This window comes from Protopterus annectens, chromosome 5.part0 (assembly GCF_019279795.1).
Source record: "Protopterus annectens isolate FY-2018-M chromosome 5.part0, PAN1.0, whole genome shotgun sequence".
NCBI lineage: Eukaryota > Metazoa > Chordata > Ceratodontiformes > Protopteridae > Protopterus > Protopterus annectens.
This window is the reverse complement of record NC_056735.1, coordinates 371,336,372-371,360,373: the sequence shown is the minus strand read 5'-3', so window position 1 is coordinate 371,360,373 and position 24,002 is coordinate 371,336,372. Positions and strand designations below refer to the sequence as shown.

The 24,002-nt window shown below is 43.6% G+C and overlaps 1 protein-coding gene across 7 annotated transcripts in view; it reads left to right on the top strand.

The window, feature by feature from the left end:
* CASK (calcium/calmodulin dependent serine protein kinase) overlaps window positions 1-24,002 on the top strand; it is a 4,132,188-nt gene that overhangs the window by 1,638,562 nt on the left and 2,469,624 nt on the right. For all 7 annotated transcript variants that reach the window (XM_044072334.1, XM_044072332.1, XM_044072333.1 and 4 more), the window contains exon 5: window positions 23,327-23,399. In XM_044072334.1, the coding sequence (XP_043928269.1) occupies window positions 23,327-23,399 (73 nt within the window). The remainder of the gene's footprint in view (window positions 1-23,326; window positions 23,400-24,002) is intronic.

Here is a 24,002-nt window from a genome sequence, read left to right as displayed (position 1 = left end):
ACATGATAGGCAGAGGGATGCTTATTTGTAGGCTTGGGGGATGACTGTGTTGTAGTTATTTAATTTACAGCTGTCTGTCAGTACAGGCTACTTTTGACTTGGAGAAACATTCCTTTGGCAAGTTCTGAATTATAACTGTCTGTGTGATGCTAATCAAGGTCCCAGTTTATCAAAAATATATAAACTCTGCTTCATTTAGATTTCGTTAACCATATCCATACAGACTTCTGACTTGATCCTGAGACCTTAATTGCTAGGTATTTGCCTTAATGATAGAAAGCTTGCAGTTTAAAGTGAGCAGTGATTACTGCCATCTGTTAACGTAAATAAAGGGTGTAGTCACTTTTAATGTGCAGGCCCGATACAGCTCCCACACTTTACTTCTTGCATTACACTTTGGATTGTATAGTTGTAGAAGCTCATTGGATAATTGTTGCTGCAAACTTTCCTTTTTCTGCATACATAATAGGGAATGTGTATAGTAATTCTTGTATAGCTAAGAAATGTGGATGTACTCTTAACAAAAACAGTCCATCAATTTGTTTACCAGCAAGTGTGGCAGAAGACTATGTTAAAATGTTTATTATACCATGACCCCCCCAAAACGTGCACGCTGATTGGCCAGCGTGCCTGTTGTAAATCGAGTTATGCTAATGGAAAAAGGTCCGGTCGCCCGGACTTTTTTCCATTAGTATAACTGCTTTTAAATTGTTCGCTATGTTAAATGGGTTTAACATAGCGAGACAGCTTTAAAATAAGCAACGGAGATCTCCGCTGCTTATTTTAAAGGTCTCGCTATGTTAAACCCATTTAACATAGCGAGACAGTGTTTTAAAGCAACGGAGAAAGCAAGATCTCCGTTGCTTTTATGTCTCGCTATGTTAAATGAGTTTAACATAGCGAGACAGTTTTAAAATAAGCAACGGAGATGTCCGCTGCTTATTTTAATTGTCTCGCTATGTTAAACTCATTTAACATAGCGAGACTAAAAAAGCAACGGAGATCTTGCTTTCTCCATTGCTTTTGCCCATAGCTCTGATGTACTGCGCAGGCGCGCAGTACATCAGAACTGCCGGATGCCAGACATCTGCAGAAGGGCAGTAAACAGGCATTATATTATGCCATTATTTAAGAAAAGTAATAGTTTCTTTTCTTAAATAATGTCATATAATAATTGACGCCTGGTGGTAATGCTATTACCCACGGTTGGCTTTGTTTATCCTCGGCCCTCGGGACCAAACCACGCCAACCGTGGGTAAATTTAGCATTACCCACACCCAGGCGTGGGTTATTGCTATAAGATGTACTTGACTAGCTGGTTTTCAGCACAATCCTAAAAATAGTGAACAGTGGATGTAAAAAGTGGAAAAATTAATGTTCATTTGTATTGTTTCAGAATGCAAAAATAGATTTGCATTTCTTGGAAAAGTAAACATTCCAACTATTACTCCTACAAAGCACCATCATAGAGTGCAGTTTGTATGGAAAGCTTTTAATTTGCTTACGTCCTGTTTTTACGCCCAGCTCCAAACCTCATGATGCGCGAGTGGGACAGGAGAAAGGCAGAGGGCATATTTCAGTAAACCGAAGGTGATGAAACTAACACATTAAACTTAATTAAAAATGCAAATTTCAGTAAAGACTGCCACTCCCCATGGTACAGAGGCAGAAGAGAGTTGTGTTTAACCAACCAAATTGCTATAAAATGCATTACCATTCACATTATTTCCCGATGTTCATCGTGCATACAGCTGCAGTCATTACAGATGGGTTATCTTGCCGTCAGGCGGGTCCTCGGTCGGCCGAATTCCAAAGTCTAGGTCCGGCGTCGGTTGTCGTCGCTTCTTCCCTGACGTCAGTGCGGCAGGGGTATAAAAGAGGCAGCCAACGCCATTTTCTTCAGTCTTTCTTGCTGCGTGGTGCCCGAAGCAGAAGCAGTTCGCAAGTGCTGGTCGGCCAGCTCCTGAGATTTACGAAAGTATTTCAGCCGAAGTCTTCTTGAAAGCTAAGTACCCCATTGGGGAAACTTTTCTTGCTTCAGACCGATGTCAGACAAAGTTAATAATTGCATTTCATGTGGGAAGCAAATACCGCATAAGGATTTCCACTCTTTCTGTATACCTTGCTTAGGCCCAGACCACGACGTCTCGGCCTGCCGTTTTTGTGCTAGATTCAACAAGCACGCTATTAAGCGTCAGGCGGAGTTCGCCCTTCACTTTTTTGGCAAAAAATTTAATTATATTATGTCGTCGGATACTCTGACTCCAGTTTTGAGCAAAAGACGCAAAGATAAGGACCGACATACGAAGTCCGCACCGTCTACTGAGACCACACTAAGGCCGACTACCGGTTCTCCGGTACTCAGCGAGGTGCCTACGCAGCCCCTGAGTACCGATGACACTACATTACCGGTGTCTTCAGTACCCGAGGTCGCAGGCTCCTCGGCCCCCATTCCTACTACAGATACCGACGCCACTCCTGGCGGGGAAACTCAGAATTTAGACAGGCCTGCCATTTCTCAAGGGGTCTTCAGGCCTTCCTCCTTCTCTGTTAAAGCCTTCATTAAATCTAAAGCAGCCATGAAAACCAAAAAACAGGTTCCTCAGACCCCCTCTCAAGGCACCATGCCTAAAACGCAGATGCTTAAAATGGCTGAGGATTTCATTACTCTTATCAGGGGTTCTCAACCCCCCCTCTGACAAAAGGCCCAGATTAGAGGAAGACTACCCTTCCTCAGATCAAGCTTCTATTACATCAGAACCATCTGAGGACCAGGATTATGCCTATTCTCCATTCGAAGACTCTGATGCAGAGGAGTCTATTCCCTCGGTCTCCCCCCCCCAGAGGACTACTCTTTTGGGGAAACCCTGCATACATTGAGGGAACACTTTCACTGGGAAGGCCAAGATTACTCAGATTCCAAGAAAAGGCTCAGGGAATTTCTTCTGCTCCCCCAGCATAGGCCCCTGGCTATCCCTCCTGTTTTAGATATATTGGATGATGTGTACACAGAAGCCAGCCTTAATCCAGATTCTTTGCCTCCAGCTCCTGTTAAACCAGGCAGGTATTACCGGGTTCCTGATTCTCACCAGTTCCTATATAAAAGCCATACTGCTGACCCAGAAACTATTTCCCAGGGTCCCAAGGGAATTAAGGCCTCTACTGCTAAAAACCCATTACCTTCAGAGATAGATTCCAGAGCTTTAGAAAGGTGGGGGAAAAAGGTGTACACCTCGGCCACTTTAACCATGAGGGCATTAAACTGTCAGTTCCATATGTTAAAGTATCAACAGTTTTTGATATCTCAGCTGAAAAGCAAGATGACACAACCAGAACAACCAGATTTAAAAGAGTTGCAGGATTTGTTGCATGGTGCAGAGCAAGTGGGTAAACATACCTTGCAGTGTGGTTTTGATGCTTTAGAGGCCTCATGTAGAGCTGCTGTTAAGGATTCTGTTATACGTAGGCATGCTTGGCTCAAAGAACAAACCTTACCAGATCATGTCAAAGCTAAATTATTAGATGCACCTCTTCAAAAAGATGTATTGTTTGGTGTTAAAGCTGAGGAGGTACTAAAGAAAATGGAGGAAAAAGCGAAATCAATGCAAACAGTGAAAGATTTCCTGCAGGTACAACCTCCACCTTTCAGTAGGAACTGGCCTTCAAAAAATTGGTCCTTTCCAGCCACGGACAGACCTCAAAGGGGAAGATACAGATGCCCAAGGGGTAGAGGGCAACCTCAAGGATCTTTCAGAGCCAGACAGTGGCAAGCACCATCCCCAAGAGGTGGAGAAGACAGATCACAGTCTTTTAAAAAACAGACACAATGACTTCCCCCTACACCTGCCAAGCAAAGCTTTAATGGCAGCACCTTTGGGCAGAAAACTGACATTATTCTCAAAAAATTAAAAATTAGCACATTGTTACAAAAGACAAATGGATTCTGGACATTATAGACAGAGGCTACAGGTTCCACTTTCACACCCTTCCAAAAATGAGAGGCATGCCAATCCTGCCACAAAATCAAAGGGCAGAGGCACAAAAACAAATTTCAGCTCTCATGGACATGAAAGCAATTCGAGGTACCTGCAAAAGAGCAAGGTCAAGGGTTTTATTTCAGACTATTCCTGGCACCAAGGAAAGACAAAGATTGGAGACCTATCTTAGACCTATCCATCCTAAACACATATCTACAGGTGCCAAAATTCAAGATGCTCACATTACAGCAGCTTCTTCCCATGCTGGGCAAGGAGTCTTGGCTGGTAACATTGGACCTCAAGGAGGCATACCTGCATGTCCCTATCAGACAAGATTGCAGACGATACCTCAGATTTCTTGCAGGTTCAACCCATTACCAATTCTCTGCATTGCCCTTTGGCTTATCTACTGCGCCCAGAGTGTTTACGAAATACCTGGCATCAGTAATTGCATTCTGCAGACTACAAGGGATACAAATCTACCCATATCTGGACGACTGCCTGATCCAAGCGGACAGCAAGGACGTACTACTGCAGCACCTAGCGTTTGTAATAAAACTGTTGAACTTCCTGGGATACACAGTCAACAAAAAGAAATCTAAACTAATACCCTCTCAACAAATAATTTTCCTGGGTGCCAGCTTGAATACAACCACCCAGATGGCCTACCTCACGCCAGACAAACAAGGGCAATTGTCTCAATACTAAAGAAAAATGGCAACTTTCACCAGGCTAACTGCAAGGAAAGTCCTGCAGGCTCAGGGATTCATGGCATCTTGCATCCTACTAATCCCATGTGCAAAGCTGCATATGAGGAAACTTCAATGGTACCTAAAAAACTTATGGTCTCAACACAGCCACAGCTTGGAAGCAATTATACCACTCATTCCATGCCTTCAAAAGGAATTTTTGTGGTGGGCTCAAGCTTGCCAAAGAAACACAGGTCTTCCTTTCTGTGTACCTCAAGCAACTCAAAGCATCACAACAGACGCCTGAGACTACGCCTGGGGAGCACACATGACAGATCAGTGCATTCAGGGAAAATGGACCCGAAAAGAGAAGCACCTTCACATCAACCAAAAGGAAATGTTAGCCGTGCAAAATGCTATTATGACCTTCAAAGACCCACTGCATCCAGGCCAGCTATTGATAAGGACATACATCACCACAGTGATGTGGTACATAAACAAACAGGGGGGAACTCATTCATACCCCCTGTGAAGGCAAGCCATGACTCTATGGAACACAGCACTGGAATTGCAAATTCAACTACAGGCACAATTCCTGCCAGGGAAGGAAAACACACTGGCAGACAACCTAAGCAGAAATATGACAGATCCACACGAATGGAAGTTGCATCCTCAAGTTTTCACAAAGATAACTCAGGCATGGGGACAGCCAGACATAGATCTCTTTGCTACCCACAGAAATTGCCAGTTGAAAAAATTTTGTTCAAGGACCTATCATCCACAGGCCTGGAAAGTGGACGCACTTTCCTTCAATTGGACAACATTGACAGTCTATGCCTTCCCGCCTCTTCCTCTGCTGCCCAAAGTTCTATTAAAAGCTAGAGCAGAGAGGCTGAAAATGATTCTCATTGCTCCAGACTGGCCAAGGCAACACTGGTATCTGCTCCTGAAGAGCCTGACACATTCCCCACCATGGATCCTACCTCTAGTCCCTCTTCTGTTGTCCCAGCACAACTACAAAACCCTTCACAGCCAACTCAAAACCTTAAATCTAGCTGCATGGAGAATTCCCTGATTTCCCAACAGATTCTCCTCTCCAAGGAGGTGCAGGATGTCATCTTGGAGGCCAGAAGACCTTCTACTAGAAAAGCCTACTCCGCAAAATGGAAACGATTTTGTGCCTGGAATCAAGAAAAGGGACAGAATCCTTGGTTAATAAATATACCTCAAATTTTACAGTACCTAGCTGAGATGTTAAACAATGGACTTTCCTTCTCCTCCGTCAAGATCCACGCTTCAGCCATTTCTGCACAATACAACACAGATCCTCCTTTATTCTCTCATCCTCTCTTAAGGCAGTTCCTCAGAGGGGCAAAGAATATAAATCCCCCAAGGAAACCACCAGTCCCTGCTTGGGACCTCAACTTCGTATTGGAAAAGCTGACCCTTCCTCCCTTCGAGCCAGCTTCTTCAACAGAGCTACAATACTTTCATGGAAAACAGCCTTTCTTCTGGCTATCACCTCACCACGCAGGGTTTCGGAGCTACAGGCTGTCATGGCTGTGCAACCATTCATCATTTTCCATCAGGACAGAGTTTCCTTATGAACCAACCCTACCTTTATGCCAAAGGTAGTATCCAGTGTAGCTTTGAATCAGACTATCCACTTTACCTACCTTTTATCCTAATCCACAAAACAAAGGGGAAAGACTACTACATTCCTAGCATTCCTTGGACATTCACAGACAACTTCGTTACTATTTAGACAGGACAAAGCCATTCAGGAAATCTGAGCAACTCTTTGTGTCCTATGCTGCAGGTGCTCAAGGAAAGGCTATTTCCAAACAGACAGTATCAAAATGGATAGCCCACTGCATACGCTTTTGTTACTCATTTCATGGAAAAACTGTGCCTGCATGCATCAGATCCAACTCCACCAGGGCCACCGCTACCTCTGCAGCCTTCCTCAGGGGGGTCCCTACCAAGGACATTTTGGAAGCAGCCACCTGAAGTTCAGTGCACACTTTCTCCAAGCACTATCACCTCCCACTATTCTCTAAATCTAGAGCAGGTTTTGCCACAGCAGTCTTGCAGGGCATCCTCGCTTCTCCTAGTTCCACTTAGTGCCTACCACCCCTACTTAGCTTTGGGATTCTTCCCATCTGTAATGACTGCAGCTGTATGCATGATGAACATAGTACAGTTTTGTACCTACCATAAATGTAGATGTTCGAGTGCTCATACAGCTGCAGTCCAGGTTACCCCCCCCTCCGTCCCCTCTTAGGACAAGCCTTATGACAAACACCTTATCATACAACCTATTTGGGGTATTCTCTTATGGTGTATTTGCTTGCAACTACTGTTTTTTGATTATTCTGTATTGCATGTTTGCATAACTTTATGTTTTGCCTTCCTTCTGGGGGCACCTGACATCTGGGGCAAGAAAAACTGAAGAAAATGGTGTTGGCTGCCTCTTTTATACCCCTGCCGCACTGACGTCAGGGAAGAAGTGACGACAACCGACGCCGGACCTAGACTTTGGTATTCGGCCGACCGAGGACCCGCCTGACGGCAGGATAACCCATCTGTAATGACTGCAGCTGTATGAGCACTCGAACATCTACATTTATGGTAGGTACAAAACTGTACTTTCTTTTGGTTCACAGTTTCACTAGGATATTACAGTTTCTCCTGGGAATCCCAAAAACAGTCAACATCCTAGGCCATTCTTGGATCACCTCCAACAAGACTTGACCAGAAGACATCCATAGAAGATGTCTATACTACTTAATTTGGCTCCTGTCGATCCGAAGGAGCGGCACTTCTACTCCAAGTTTTTCCTAGATCACCAGGCTTCTCAGCCTGTCATGAAAATAAGCCCAGAGATCTGTGGATACACCTAATTTTTATTCCTTGTGTCTGCTCTTTTTTTAGCTTCAGTTTTAATACTTTTCCTTTCTGGCACAGTTTTGCCAGGATTAACTGGTATGATTGCATCTTTACTAATGTAGGTATTTGCTGCTTTCTCATGCCAGTGTTTGGAGTATACACATGATGTGTCCTTTCATTTAACAAATCCTGATGTAGAACATCTTTTGTGTTGCTTATTTGTAATTTAATGAAATCATCAGTTTGTTTACTTCAGGTTTTCTGGTAGAGCAGAAAATCAGGTTTTCTTTGTGCACTCGTGTCTTCTAACTACCATTTTTTCAAACAGCTGTTTTTGAGAAGTTTCATACTTAGCCACCTTTTTCTTCATTCCAGCTGATTTTTGCAGTTTTATAAGTTCATCTAGCTAGCTAAGACTTCTGTTTTTCTAGGCTTTTATTGTTTGAGTTTATATATCCCTTCAGAGTTTCATTTATTTCAAATAACTGATTGCATTTATTTTTTCTTTTAAATTACTGAAGCCATCTCCTGTACTAGAGCTGAAACTTGAACAGCTTTTGCTTAACAGCTGCAAGATTCTTCCCTGCTGAAGTTTTCTCTTCTCCTTTTCTGGTTGGTTTTCTGTCAAGTTCTCCAAATTACTTCTTTTCTGGTATCAAGGCAGGGTAATTATTAGCCAGTAACCAAATTTTACCCAAACTGACAGTTTCAGTGGCTCTTTTTTTCCTCAGTTTCTGTTTTCACATGGAAGAGTTCAAATCAACCTGTTACATGGTGTGTAGCCACATTGAAAGTCCCCTGTGCTTACTGTCTTATTATTTATTCACTACCCACAGCTCATGTTAGTCAGTCAGGATGACATTATAGACAGACTGGTAATTTAGCTATTTATGCACTTCTGATATGAGTACATAATCAGGGTAGGTACACTGGTCTGCAGATGATTTGTGACACAACTCGGGCCGGAAGACAGTACAAACAAATTGGAGTAGAACTGTTAATTGAAAGGACACTTCATGTGTATGCTCCATACCGTACCATGAGAAAGCAGCCTAGTGTTACAGATGCTATTTTGCAAAACATCTATTTAAAAAAAAAACTTTAAACACCAGACCAAGCGGATTTCTCAAAATAGAAAACAAAGTAGAACAGTTAAAACAGAAAGCAGCTCTATTAGTTTAAGCAACTCACAGACAAAAAAACAGATTACTTTCCTCACCCAGCAAGGAATCTCCAACAGTACTTGTAGTTTTTGTAGACCTTGAGCCTTATCAGAAAACAAGCCCATGGATAGTCTGTGTATTTAAGTATCATTCAAGAAACAAATTAACAAATGGGGGGAAAAACGTGCGAAATGTACAGCCTGGAGTAGTGGGTTGGGTTTAGCATAATGGTTAAGGACTTCACCTCATAACCACAAGGTACAGGTTTGATTCTGACCCTGAGTTATTGACTAGGCTTAAAATGGCCCTTCAGAGAAGTTAGGCTATTATTCACCTATGAAACAGATATATTTCCCTCTCTTGTGAACTATAATGAAAAGAGAACATGCAGATCTTAAATAGAGTAGCCTGGTATTTGAATGTGTAAATTTATAATTCTACGAGATATATGGCATATCAAAAAGGCCTTCAGGCTTTAGTACCTCGGCTGGATGTCAGGTGACCCTCATCAGGTAACCCACAAGTACTGGAATACTGCAATTGTGTTTAGTAGAATATGTCTGCTGTTATGGTACGTTGCTGTACTTTCCTGATTTCGTAGATTTCCCTGAGTTTGTGTCATACGAGTTCCTTATAAAAATTTATGGTAAATCATTGAGGGTTGCAGACTGCAGTCACTAATTAAAGAATCACATACATTTGAGCTTCAGACTAGCTCCACGTGGGTTTACAGAGTGGTCCTATCAGCAAGGAACTCGAAAAAGCGACTACCTTCTGGATTTAAGTATATTTGCTTTTTTTTCCACTGGAAATAGCTTCTGTTGCTTACTTTAAACTAGCCTGAACTGTTTTTTTTTTCTGGTTACTGCATTTATTTTTAAATCTGCACTTAGTTACATTTATCGAATTTAATCGAAAGTTTGCTTGTTTGTTTGTTTAATTTAACCGTGGAGGCTGCCCACTAAAGTGTGCTAGCCTGTGTAACTAATTTATCACTGTCTCTGCATTTTCTGTGTATTTCTACAAAACCCCCCCCTGAAAAAACGAAAAAATAATCCTTGTTTTCCCGCCTTTCTCGACTAGTTTAGACCAGTATACAGGCATTGCTGTATTCTGGGCTGTGGTGTAGTTCCTGTGTTGTCCATTACCTTACTTGGATAGAAGGAAGTTTCTTTGCTCACCAGTGGGAGTGGGGAGCCTTGAGCAGCCTACCTGTCCTTGGGGGAAGTGACCTCAGCACAAGACGCTGTAGTAATTGGTTGTTTGGGACCATTCCTAGCTCTTTTGTAGTTCACTGCTTAAAATCCGCCTCTGGGCGTTTTTTTCTGGCTATACTGCTCAGACAAGCTCCACGTGGGTTTACAGAGTGGTCCTAGCAGCAAGGAACTCGAAAAAGCGACTACCTTCTGGATTTAAGCATATTTGCTTTTTTTCCCACTGGAAATAGCTTCTGTTGCTTACTTTCAACTAGCCTGAACTGTTTTTTTTTCTGATTACTGCATTTATTTTTAAATCTGCACTTAAAGTTACATTTAGTCGAATTTAATCGAAAGTTTGCTTGTTTGTTTGTTTAATTTAACTGTGGAGGCTGCCCACTAAAGTGTGCTAGCCTGTGTAACTAATTTATCACTGTCTCTGCATTTTCTGTGTATTTCTACAAAAAAAAAACAAAAAAATAATCCTTGTTTTCCCACCTTTCTCGACTAGTTTAGACGAGTATACAGGCATTGCTGTATTCTGGGCTGTGGTTCCTGTGTTGTCCATTACCTTACTTGGATAGAAGGAAGTTTCTTTGCTCACCAGTGGGAGTAGGGAACCTTGAGCAGCCTACCTGTCCTTGGGGGAAGTGACCTCAGCACAAGAAGATGTAGTAATTGGTTGATGTCCTTCAAGAATGCAACTGCAGTCATAACATATGGGTTGTCCTGCCTCAGGCAGCCCTCGGTCGGCCGGATTCCAAAGTCTGGGTCCGACGTCGGCTGATGTCGCATTTCTCTCCGACGTCAGAGCGACTGGAGTATATAAGCATCAGCCGACGCCATCTTCTTCAGTCTTTCTTGCCGCGCGGTGAACGAAGCAGAAGCAGTTCGCAAGTGCCGGTCGGTCAGCTCCTGTATTCTTCGAATCCGAAGTCATCAAAAAAGCTAAGTACCCCGTTGGGGACCTTTTCTTGCCTCAGCCGATGTCAGAAATTACTGAAAAAGTAAATAATTGTCTATCTTGTGGTAAACAAATACCTCATAAGGATTTCCACTCTTACTGCATCCTTGCCTTGGCCCAGACCACGACGTCTCATCCTGTGCCGCCTGTGCTCGCTTCAATAAGTGCACTCTCAGGCGCCGGGCGGAGTTCGCTGAAGACTTTTTCGGTGAAAAATACGATTATACAATGCCGTCGGAACTACCGTCATCGCAAACTCCTAAGAAACGAAAAGACCGGGACCGACATCCTCGGCCCGCGTCTTCCTCTGACACCACACCAAAACCTACCGCGAGTGCCCCGGTTCCCTCTGAGGCGGTTATTTCACCGCTCCGAACCGAAGATACCGCGTTACCGATACCTCCGATACCGGAGACCACACCGACGCCAGTTATTGATTTTCTTCCGGATACTGAAACCGAGGAAATGCCCGAGACCATTGCTGTGGATAAGGTCACTCCTGCACGTGGAGCTGCTAGGCCTCCCATGTCCATGTCTGTCAAGGCCTACACACGTGCTAAGGCAGCCAGCAAGACCAAGCACCTTACTGCTAAAGCCTTACCTCAGCCTACTCCTGAAACACAAATCATGACTATGGCCGCAGACTTAATTTCCATGATCAGAGGTTCCCAGGCCCATCCTGAGAGAGGATCCCAGCCTCCTCCTGATAAGAGGCCCAGGGTTGAACCCTCTGACCCTCTCCCTTCAGATGAAGATTCTGAGGACTCTGTTCACTCCGATAGCCAGGAAGAGCCCTTCCAGACCTATGAGGACTCAGATGCAGAGGACTCCATCCCTCGGCCTCCCTCCTGAGGTTATTTCTTCTGGGTATGTTCTGCATTCCATGAGGGAACATTTTAAGTGGCAAGGCCAGGAACATTCTGATTCCAGAAAGCCTTGAACCTTCCTTAAAAGCCCCAACACAGGCCCTTAGCTATACCTCCTGTGCTTGATGTTTTGGATGATCTATACTCTGACTCCAGTGTTACCCCTGATACTCTTCCTCCTGCTCCTGCCAAGCCTGACAGATACTATAGGGTCCCAGAAACACATTCTCATTTCTTTAGGGCCCATGCTGTTGATTTAGAAACAATTTCACAGGGACCGAAAGGGGTTTCAGCTACCACCTCCAAAAATCCTTTGCCTTCCAACAGGGAAGCTAGGTCATTAGAGAGATGGGGGAAGAAGGTTTACACCTCCACTACTTTATCTATGAGAGCTCTCAATTGTCTCTTTCATATGTTTCAATATCAGGATTACCTGTTAGATGATTTACAGAAAACTTTGGCCTCTCCTGAACCTTTAGATAGGAAGTCTTTACAGGAGGCTGTACATAATTCTCAGCAGGTTAGCAATCACTTTCTTCAGTGTGGATATGATGCATTGGAAGCTTCATGTAGGGCAGCTATGACAGGGGCAGTCATTCGTAGACATGCATGGTTAAAAGAACAACCTCTACCAGATCATGTTAAGGCAAAACTTCTTGATGCACCCTTGGAAAAGAGCAAGCTTTTTGGTGCTAATGCTAAAGATGTGTTAAAGTCCATTGAGGAAAAAGCCAAGTCAGTTCAGACAGTCAAAGATTTCCTCCAGGTTCAGCCACCCAGATTCAGCAGGAATTGGCCTTCTAAAAACTGGTCCTTTCCTAATCCTGAAAGATTTCAAAGGGCAAAAACAGGCGTGGCCGAGGAAGAGGACAATACAGAGGTTCCTACGGGGACAACAATGGCAACCAGCAAACCAAAGAAGTGACACAGGGGTTTCTCCTGCCCCACAGGGACAATCTCAATGACTTTCCTCTACTTCCGCTGACCAAGGAGCAAACAGAAGCTCCTTTGGGCGGAAAAATATCTCTGTTTTCAGACAATTGGCACAGATTGACAAAGGACAAATGGATTTTGGACATTATAGACCAAGGTTACAGGTTCCACTTTCATACCTTGCCAAGAAAACAAGGCATGCCAAACCTACCACAAAACCAGAGGTCAGAGGCTATCAAGCAAATTTCTCTGCTTGCTCAGATCAAAGCAATAGAAAAAGTTCCACAACAAGAACAAGGCCCAGGGGTTTTATTCAAGACTGTTCCTTGTTCCAAGAAAAGAACCTCAATGGAGACCAATACTGGATTTGTCCCCATTAAACACTTTTCTCATAGTACCAAAGTTCAAAATGCTGACTCTGCAGCAACTCCTTCCCATGCTGGGCAAGGGGTCTTGGCTGATTACTCTGGACCTCAAGGAGGCATACCTGCATGTCCCTATCAGACACAGCTGCAGAAGATACCTCAGATTTCTTGCAGGGCCAGAGCATTATCAATTCTCAGCATTGCCATTTGGCTTATCTACTGCGCCCAGAGTATTCACAAAATGCCTGGCTTCAGTAATTGCTCATTGCAGGCTCCAGGGGATCCAAATTTACCCGTACCTGGACGACTGCCTCATACAAGCAGACGACAAACTGATTTTGACAAAAAACTTGAATTATGTGATACAATTGCTACAGGCTCTGGGATACACAGTCAACTTCCAAAAGTCAAGACTTCAGCCATCCCAGCAAATAACCTTCTTAGGAGCCAAACTAGACACAGCCTCTCAAATGGCTTACCTGACAGAAGACAAGCAAAAGAAGTTAACTCATTATTTCAAAGGTTTGGCAAAGCTCACCCAGATGACTGCAAGGAGATTCCTACAGGCCCTGGGTTACTTGGCATCCTGTATTCTACTGGTTCCATTAGCAAGACTACACATGAGAAAGCTTCAATGGTACCTGAAAAGCTTATGGTCTCAACACAGCAACAACCTAGAGACAACCATACCGCTCATTCCATGCCTACAAAAGGAATTTTTATGGTGGGCCTCGGTAAGCCAGGCAAACACAGGTATGTCGTTCAAAAAACCTCAGATAACACAGACCATGACCACAGACGCCTCAGACCTAGGATGGGGTGCGCACATGGAGGGCAGATGTATTCAAGGACAATGGTCTCCAAAGGAAACACATCTGCATATCAACCAAAAAGAAATGCTGGCAGTAATGCATGCCATCGAGGCATTTCGACAACAACTTCAGCAAGGCCACCTGCTAATACGGACAGACAACACCACTGTGATGTGGTACATAAACAAGCAGGGGGGCACCCATTCTTACCCCCTTTGCAGACTGACAATGAATCTTTGGGAAAAATCACTGAGCCTAAACATACAGTTGCAATCCCAGTTTGTTCCAGGCAAATACAATGTGCTGGCGGACAACCTAAGCAGGAATTTCCTGGACCCCCACGAGTGGAGGTTACATCCAGAAATCTTCATACGACTCACCTCGACATGGGGCAGGCCAGAAGTAGACCTATTTGCCTCCCACCTCAATCATCATCTACAAAAGTTCTGTTCAAGGACATATCACCCACAAGCATGGAGAATAGATGCTCTCTCATTCAACTGGAACTTCCTAAAAATCTATGCATTCCCACCTCTGCCACTGATGACCACAGTATTACTAAAGATTAAAGCAGAGAAGCCCAAGGGGATCCTAATAGCTCCAGACTGGCCAAGACAACACTGGTACCCACTACTACGGAGCATATGTCACAACAAAAAGTGGGCCCTTCCCCAATGGCCCCATCTTTTGACTCAACACAACTTCAAGACAGTACATCCCAACATTCAGACGCTGCAGCTAACAGCTTGGGAAATCCCATGAATAACCTCAATCTATCTCTCTAAGGAAGTTCAGCGGATACTAACAGAAGCCCGAAGACCATCCACCAGAAAGGTTTACTCAGCAAAATGGAAGAGATTCAGCATTTGGAATACCAGCAAGGGTCATGATGCATCATTATTGAACATCCCACTCATTCTGGAATACTTGGCAGATATGCTACAGAATGGACTCTCATATTCTTCCATAAAAATACATGCTTTAGCTATTTCAGCTAGATACAACACTGATCCGCCTGTGTTTTCACATCCTTTGTTAAGGCAATTCCTTAGGGGAATCAAGAATATAAAGCCACCAAGAAAGGATCCAGTACCAGCTTGGGACCTCAACTTTATCCTAGAAAAACTGACTCTACCCCCCTTTGAGCCAGCAGCTTCGGTGGACTTACAATTTCTCTCATGGAAGACAGCTTTCCTGTTGGCAATTACCTCAGCAAGAAGGGTTTCAGAATTACAGGCCCTAATGGCAATACCACCGTTTATAACCTTTTCACAGAGACAGGGTCTCCTTACGAACCAACCCTACCTTTCTGCCAAAAGTGGTATCTAAGGTTTCTTTAAATCAAGCAATTCATCTGCCTACTTTCTTTACCAATCCTGAGAACAAAGGGAAAAGACTGTTGCATACCTTGGACATTCACAGACAACTTCGCTACTACCTGGACAGAACCAAGACCAGTAGGAAGTATGATCAGCTTTTTGTAGCTTACGCCCCTGGAGTACAAGGAAAAGCAATTTCCAAACAGACTTTTTCAAAATGGATTGGGCATTGCATCAGATTCTGTTATTCCTTCCATGGAAAGAGTGTACCAGCCAATGTCAGACCACACTCCACCAGAGCTACAGCCACCTCTACAGCATTCTTAAGAGGGGTGCCTACAAAAGACATTCTAGAAGCTGCTACATGGAGCTCCGTGCATACATTCTCCAAACACTACAACCTCCCTTTATATTCCAGATCCAGAGCAGGTTTTGCTTCGGCAGTCCTGCAGGGATTGATAGCTACACCATCCTTTTCTTAGAGCATACCACCTCCCCCAGCTAAGCTATGGTATTCAACCCATATGTTATGACTGCAGTTGCATTCTTGAAGGACATAGTACAGTTTTGTACCTACCATAAATATAGATGTCCGATAGATATGCAACTGCAGTCGGGTTTTCCCTCCCTCCTTCCCCTCTATGCCTTGGGTCCACTCCTATCCCTATTATCCTTAGCTGGGGATATCTGTTATGGTGTATCTGTTTATTGCTTATTTATTGTCTGGAAACCTATTTTTATCTTCCAATTTGATTACAGCCTTCATTGGAAGCACCTGGCATCTGGGGCAAGAAACAGTGAAGAAGATGGCGTCGGCTGATGCTTATATACTCCAGCCGCTCTGACGTCGGAGAGAAATGTGACATCAGCCGACGTCGGACCCAGACTTTGGAATCCAGCTGACCGAGGGCTGCCTGAGGCAGGACAACCCATATGTTATGACTGCAGTTGCATATCTATCGGACATCTACATTTATGGTAGGTACAAAACTGTACTTTTGGGACCATTCCTAGCTCTTTTGTAGTTCACTGCTTAAAATCCGCCTCTGCACGGCTTTGTGCGGTCGTGCGCATAGCGCAGCGCTGGTTAAACAAGGTTAAACTTTTTCTGGCTCCGCCAAGTCTGCTCTTCAATTTTTCCCTTAGAACTGTTCTACTTGCAATCTAAACAGCCTATACTCTATCTGAAAAGCTCAGCACTTGCTCCTAAAGCATTTTTATACAGGTAAAGCACTCTTAAACAAAAGAAAGTACTTCATTCACCTACATTCTGTTGAGTACACATCTCCCTATAGGTCCTTTCTGACTCAGTTACACAGCAATCTTTTTCACTATTTCTAGGATGTCGAAGGGTCAGTTGCTGGCGTCCTCTCCTGTTCAGCTGGTGAATCTGGGAATCTTGAGGCAATGTTACAATTGCCTCATGTACATAGACAACCCTCTCCTCCTCCCAACAAATACAAATATATGCGAGAGATGCAACTATATAGCCAAACTGGAGGCTGACCTCTCTCAATTCAGAACTGGCAAGACCAGTCAGGAGGTGAAGGTAACCACGCACACCACAAACCCAGTCTCACATAGAACTATCACAACAGCAAACCAAACACATAAACACACAAAAACATACTCGGAGGCGCAGATTAAAAATCTACCAAAACAACAGAGGCCTCCGAAGCAGACACCCAAGCAACCACCACCTCAAGACATAGCACATGCAACACATAGTTCACAAAGTCAGTGTGCTAAACAGTCACAGCCCTTAAGGCCAAACAACATGCCAGACACACTCGTAATAGGTGACTCCATAGTCAGACACACTGACGTCCCGCTCACCAGACTGAACAAGGAAAAGGTCACAGTAAGCTGCCTGTCGGGAGCTAGAATCCGCCACATAACACAAGCACTCAGGTCACTCCACAGCAAGTACAAATATGACTCAGTCATTGTACATGCCGGTGTGAACGACCTGAGACGTACCTCCCTGGACTACATGAAAAGAGACATAGAGGAGCTCTCTGATTATGTAGCCCAGGCCGGTATGACCCTGACCCTGAGCAGCATCTTACCCTCACCAAGAATGATGCCACAGTACAAAGACAAAATGATCAGTTTTAACAATTGGCTTAATTACTGGTGTCATTCTAAGGGGATCCAATGTCTGTCTGCTTGGGATGACATGCTTGACAAGCCACGCTGCTTCGCAAGGGATGGCTTGCACCTGTCACACCTGGGCTTCCAGATATTGGCCAAGGCTCTTGCCACCCCATAGTGCCTTTTTTAGGCAAGGCTCAAATGACAAACCTACCTCCCTAGAAAACACAAGTGGAAAAAAACTAAGGGTAATGCTGCTCGATGCCAGAAGTCTAAACCTCAAGATGCACGCCCTCGAAGCCCTCCTCAGTATGGAGAACATTGATGTCTGTGCAGTGACTGAAACCTGGTTCAAGGCTCCTGAGAGCACCCCAGCACTATCAGGTTTTACCTCATATCATGCTTTCTGGCCCCAAAACTTGGACTGAACCACAAAAGGAGGGGGAGTATCCATTTTCATCAAAGATACCCACACCTCCAGGTTAGTGGCAACGCACGGAGCATCGGAAACTATCCAGGTGCAACTAACCATAGGCAAAACTGCCTTACAGTTTGTAGCATGCTACAAACCACCCTCTCAAACCCCACACAGCCTTCCTGAAGACACTGGAGAGTATGAATGTCTCTCCAAATACCATCATTTTGGGAGACTTCAACTACCCAAACATAGACTGGGAACATTACTCAAGCCCCAACACCCTAGCCCAAAGGTTCCTAGAATTCATAAACTCAAATGCAATGGAACAACTAGTCACCATTCCCACAAGAGGAGACAATATACTAGACCTGATCATCACAAACATGGGGACAAAATTCTCCACACCAGAAGTATATCCCTCTTTGGTAAGATCAGACCATAAATTAATCTCACTGGAAATCCACATCCCGCCCCCACCCCCTGCACAAAAGACCACAGTGAAGAACTTCTCAAAAGCAAACTTCACACTTCTTAAGACTGAAGTGGTATCCTTCAAAGCCCCTGGGCCAGTGGAAACCACAACCCACACGGCTGAATCCTTTGCAAATGCCTTCTATGGGCACCTTCAAGAATGCATGGATCATGCAATCCCAAATAAAACCAAGACCCATTCCCCCAAAGGCAGGCGCCCGCTCTGGTGGACCCCAGCCATAAACAAACTTTTACAACAGGAGGAGGAAGCTACTACATGACAGAGCAAAATCCCTAAAAGGGAAGGCGTCTCTGATCAGTACTAGCAAAAAACTACGATCACTCATAAAATCATCCAAGGCCAACTTTGAGAGAAAAATCGCAAAAGACACAAAAGACAATCACAAGGCCTTCTTTAGCTATGTTAGAAACCTGGGTGGAAACTCCCAGATATGCTCAGAGTTAGTCCAAAATGACACAAAATACACTGAACCCACTGACATTGCCAACATTCTGGCAGACAGGATCAGTGCAAATTTCTCCTCCCCCTCTCCCCCAAAAGGAGAAACAACTATCCCAGCAGAGTGTAGCCTCCCTAACATCTCAGATGCCCAGGTGAGAGCCACCCTCTCTAAAGCTAAAAACACAGCGTCAATGGGACCGGATGGTGTCCCGGGCTGTGTACTACATGAACTCCAAGAGGAACTAAACCCACACAATAAGGCTGCTGTTTAATCTTAGCCTTACTACAGGATACGTACCCAAAGAGTGGCATACGGCAACAGTGGTCCCACTTCACAAAGGCGGTGCTTCTACGGACCCTGGAAATTACCGCCCCATAAGCTTGACGAGCCTGGTCTGCAAAGCTATGGAGAGGATCATTATGGAACTCATAAACAAAGACATTGGGGACCTACAGACATTGGATCCTACCCAATTTGGCTTTGTCAAGGGCAGATCCTGCCTTTTGAACTTGGTCGACTTTTTGAAACAGTCACTAAGGCCATTGATGAGGGTAAGGCAGTTCACACAGCCTACCTTGAGCCTTTGACACAATACCCCACTCGGGCATCATAGACAAACTCACCAGCTTAAATGTAAACCCATATGTCACAAGATGGGTTGCAAACTGGCTCAAGGACAGAACCCACAGGGTCAGAGTTGCTGGAGCTATGTCAGACTCTAAGCCAGTCACAAGCGGTGTCCCACAGGGCTCAGTCCTGGGCCCCCTCTTGTTCGGCATTTATTTTTATGAGGTACAGGCAAACATAGGAGGATTGTGGCTGACAAAGTTCGCAGATGACTGCAAACTGGGCACCATAATTGATACTCCAGTGGACACAAACATCCTTCAGAGAGGCCTCATAGAAACGGATAATTGGTGCCAGAGCCATGGCCTTAAGCTGAACGCCAAAAAATGTATAGTCATACCCTTTGGGAAAAACAAAGTACCGACAAATTACCACATAGGTGGTAATCCATTAAGTACGAAAGAGGTAATCGGGGACCTAGGGACCCAGGTTGACAGTAACCTCTCATTTGACACTCACATTGCCAAAGTGGTTAGGAAGACCTTCTATATTGCCCACCTTATCATGAAGGGTTTCACATCTAGATCAAGAGAGGTCATTGTGCCCCTGTACTCTTCTCTTATCAGGCCAATGATTGAGTACAATGCCCCATTTGGGATGTATCTCACCCGACACCTGCAGCAGTTGGAAAGACCCCAAAAGTTCCTCACCAAGCGGATAAAGGGTCTTAAACATATGTCATATGCTGCCCGACTGTAAAAACTCCAGCTCTATTCAGTCGCATACCGCCTACTCAGAGGTGATCTGTGCCTGACGTACAAGGCCATGTCCAATCCTGAATTAATGGACATGCTCCACCTCAGAAAATCCAAATCCATCAGAGCCACGAGAACAAGTGACTTAAACCTCAACACAGAAATAAATAGGACGTGCTGGAGGGACAGATTCATAACCCAGAGGCTCCCTACACTCTGGAACAGAATCCCAGTCCATGTTAGGCAGAGCCCCTCACTGACTCTATTCAAGAGAAATCTCGACGAGTGGATGGGAGATGGTAGGTTTACACCGGGGGTCATCTCTGTGTCACTACTAGACAGAGGCATAGTAAACTAAACCCTAAAAGGGCATAGTATTCTCATCCTAAGGGGTGGTGTAAGCCACATACACTCTGGCTAGGCTTATAAATGCCTTAGGGCAGATAGCCTAGTACGAACCTATGAACCTATATCCTTTAGAAAATCCTGGCTGTGCAAAACCTGTTAATTCTCTCCACTGTAGTGGCCAGAACTGGCTGGTGTGGGTGAGATCTGTCTTTGTCTGAAATTAACACACTCATCTCTGCACAGTTGTACAACAGTATTTCAGATATGTCCCAGATTTTGGTTCCCCTCTTTCAAATTATTTTTGGCTTTGTCCCTGATTCTGAAGAAGAAAGAGAGTGATTGTTTAATTTATTTGTTTGTTTGAGTCAGACATCTGAAATATACACAGGCAAATATTATTGCTGGGCTTCTATTTGCTCATTAGACCAGTTGCAACATTAATTATGCACGGGACAAAGTTGAAGTGCATTACGTGGCCATTATTTTTTATCACAGACATCTGAAGTGATGACTGTACCTGCTAGGCAGGGGTGGGAGCTGCTTGTGGATGCGAGTAACTGAACCTTGCCATTTGCTCATTTTAAACCGTCACCAATATGGCTTTTCAAACCTAGTGTGCATTTGTGCAAAGTCAGGATACTTTACTTTTATGACCATTATCATTATTATTTTGTTTATCACAGTTGTATGTCAGTGGTGCAAACAGTCAATAAAGAGGCTGTAATTGATGAGAATGGAAGACATTTGTGGATGCAAGTGACTTACCCCTGCTGTTTGTTTACTCTTAAAATGCAATCTGTGTAATGGCATGCAGAAGTAATGTCGCACAATATATTGTAATATGGTAAAAAATATGTAAAACTAGAATTGCTCTGGCTTATGATTGTGTATGGCAAGTTAGCCATTATTTCTTGCATTTTCCATAACAAGCATCAGTTTTGTATACAAGTGTCTGTGTTTGGTGGTCTAATAGGAGCAAGATGTGTATGAAAGTAGCTAATTGTTGGCCTGGATATGCATTGCAATTTCACAGCAAATGGCTCTGGTTGAATTCCTAGCTGTGGCTTCTTCTGTGGAAGCCTGTATGCCACCTGTTTCTGTGTGTGGGTTAATCTGTATGCTTTGGCTTCCTCTTAACACCCCAAAGGTATGGCATAGGTGAATTGTCATTTCCAGTTTACCTATAGGTAAGTTTGCTGTGTGCATGTTTGTGTCCATATCTCATAATAGACTCGGATTGTCAGCGCAGTGTCATTATGTGTTTGCATGTGTGAAAGTAAGTGCAACTTGTGATAGACATGGATTCTCAGGGCCGGTGTGTATGTCTGTAAAAAAATATATATATATATATATATATATATATCTATCGATATATATATATATATATATATATATATATATATATATATATATATATATACAAGGTTTTATCTGCATACACGTAAATAACTCTTCTGTGTGACAGTTAAAAAAGTGAGTAAAAGCTTTGACATTTTTCCATGGTGTACTGAGTTTTAGATCCATCTTAGTTATGCCTCTGAAGAAGACCACTGTATGGCATTCTTTCTTTCCAAAGAGTAGTGTTACTAATGAGAGGTATACAGATGATCAGTGAAAGCATACTTTGTATGAGAAGGCCACAAGCTCTTCCTAGTTGAATTTGCTCAGTGGTGCAGACCTAGACCAACGTATGAAATGAGCAAAAGCATAAGTCAGCTCTGCCATTGTTTGCTACTGTAATGCCTTTCTGTGATTTTATTTTGGTGAAGTAATGGCGTATTGTCTGGCCTGCATGAAATAATCATGTCCATTTCTCCTCATCAGCATAAGTTAATTGTGCATTGAACTGTTCTCCTGCACCGTAGAGTGGCTATGCTCACACCTCTATCTTATCATATCCTTTCTGGTCTTTTTTGACTCATTGTCCATTTACAAACCAGGGTAATCAGGACTGAAAACAGAACCACAGTGTTGTGCCTTCTGGCTGACATGCTACAAAAAGCATTTAGTTTTTTTCTGGTCCCCAGTGTATGCCAGCCATCAGCACCTCATGATCCATATGGCTGGTTCGTTCACTGCTGAGTAAGAACTGTCTATGGTCCATTCATCCCACGGGGTGAGAAGTGATCATGAAGCCACCATCTAATTGTGTTAGGGATTTTCTTGTTGTATCTTATTCCTTTATCTCATTCTGCACGTCTCCGTAACTTGTGTGCGAAGGTGTGCAGTGGGCTTACTAAGTAATTTTCCATGCCTCTGTGTGCAACTCAACTAAAGCCCTACCCTTATAACAGCACAGCCCCATGACCCTGGTCTTAATTGGTGGTTTAACTGTGGATTTGTCCACACCTACAGCATCTTGGTCTTCACCAGTAGTTCATCCATAAAAGTATGCCCAGTCCCTCCTCTTTCAGGATGGGCGAGTTGACTCAAGCTGCTAAGTTCCACCCTACCCCTTGACCACTCCTTCAGTACCAAAACTGTTAAAGTCTGGTCATCCATGTCACTTCAGTTGTCTGTCCCTTTATGCTGCAGAGCCTTGGTTCAAAAAGCTGGTAAACTCCCTGTAATGCTTTTCTTGTCCTGCATGTCAGAGTCAGAACACAGCATGTCAGTTAACCAGAATACGGAGTCCCTTCCTTTTTGTGCAAAACAGCATCTTAAAATACAGTCTATGACTTGCATTCATTCCTTGTGAAAAATCTGTAAGTAAGTAAAAGGGCAATATTTTTTAGCAGCAGCATGTTATCAGACTTCTCATAATGCATGGCCATTAGTTAATTCTACCTTAATTTTTGCCTGTTTCCTAAGAAAAGTAAAACAGTTCACAATGCATATGGTTTCTGACTGACTGACTGGTGGGCTAGGATGTGTTCACAACTGTTCATTTATTAATGTGGATTAGAGCTGATAAATGCATGTCTTGTTATAAATTATTTTTTTTTACTTGTTATATATGTTGTACTCATTGATATTACATATATTTTGTTTTAAGAATTAGAGTATTGTTTTAAATTTTTTTTTTCATTTTGACAGCCATTACATGCGACAGATACTGGAAGCACTCCGCTATTGCCATGATAACAACATAATTCACAGAGACGTAAAGGTAAGGCTAAGTAATAATAGCTGCTGCTTGACATCAACAGTGTGTGTGTGTGTGTGTGTGTGTGTGTGTGTGTGTGTGTGTGTGTGTGTGTCTGCTGGGATGGTCTGGTGTACTAATCCAGGATGGGTTCTCTGCCTTTGATACTGTGAATGATGGGATAAACTGTGGCTCCCCAGTGACCATAAACTGGATAAAGTGAATTACTGGTGAAGGAAACAAATGAATGTTTCCATCACACCTTGTATGCAAATTTAGAGGATACTGAACCAGTAACAGAGTTACTTCATGCTGTATTTTGCCCAATTTAACTAATGTATAGTGTTGCACTGTAACAGAGGTAAGCATTGCTGCTTCACAACATTTCTTTCTCTAGTGTGTTTTGCAGATGGGATGCCTTTTGTGTGGGGTTTTACACGTTCTTCCCATGTCTGTGTGGGTTTTTGCTGGATGTTGTTGTTGTGTGTGTGTGTCCTGCAATCTACTGGTTTCTTAGCCTGTATTAATTATTTTTGATTATGTCATTTATAGCCAATATCTTTGACTCTTCAGCTCTCCCTGCTACCCTCAGTAGGATAAACTGATATCAGAAAATAAGTGAATAAG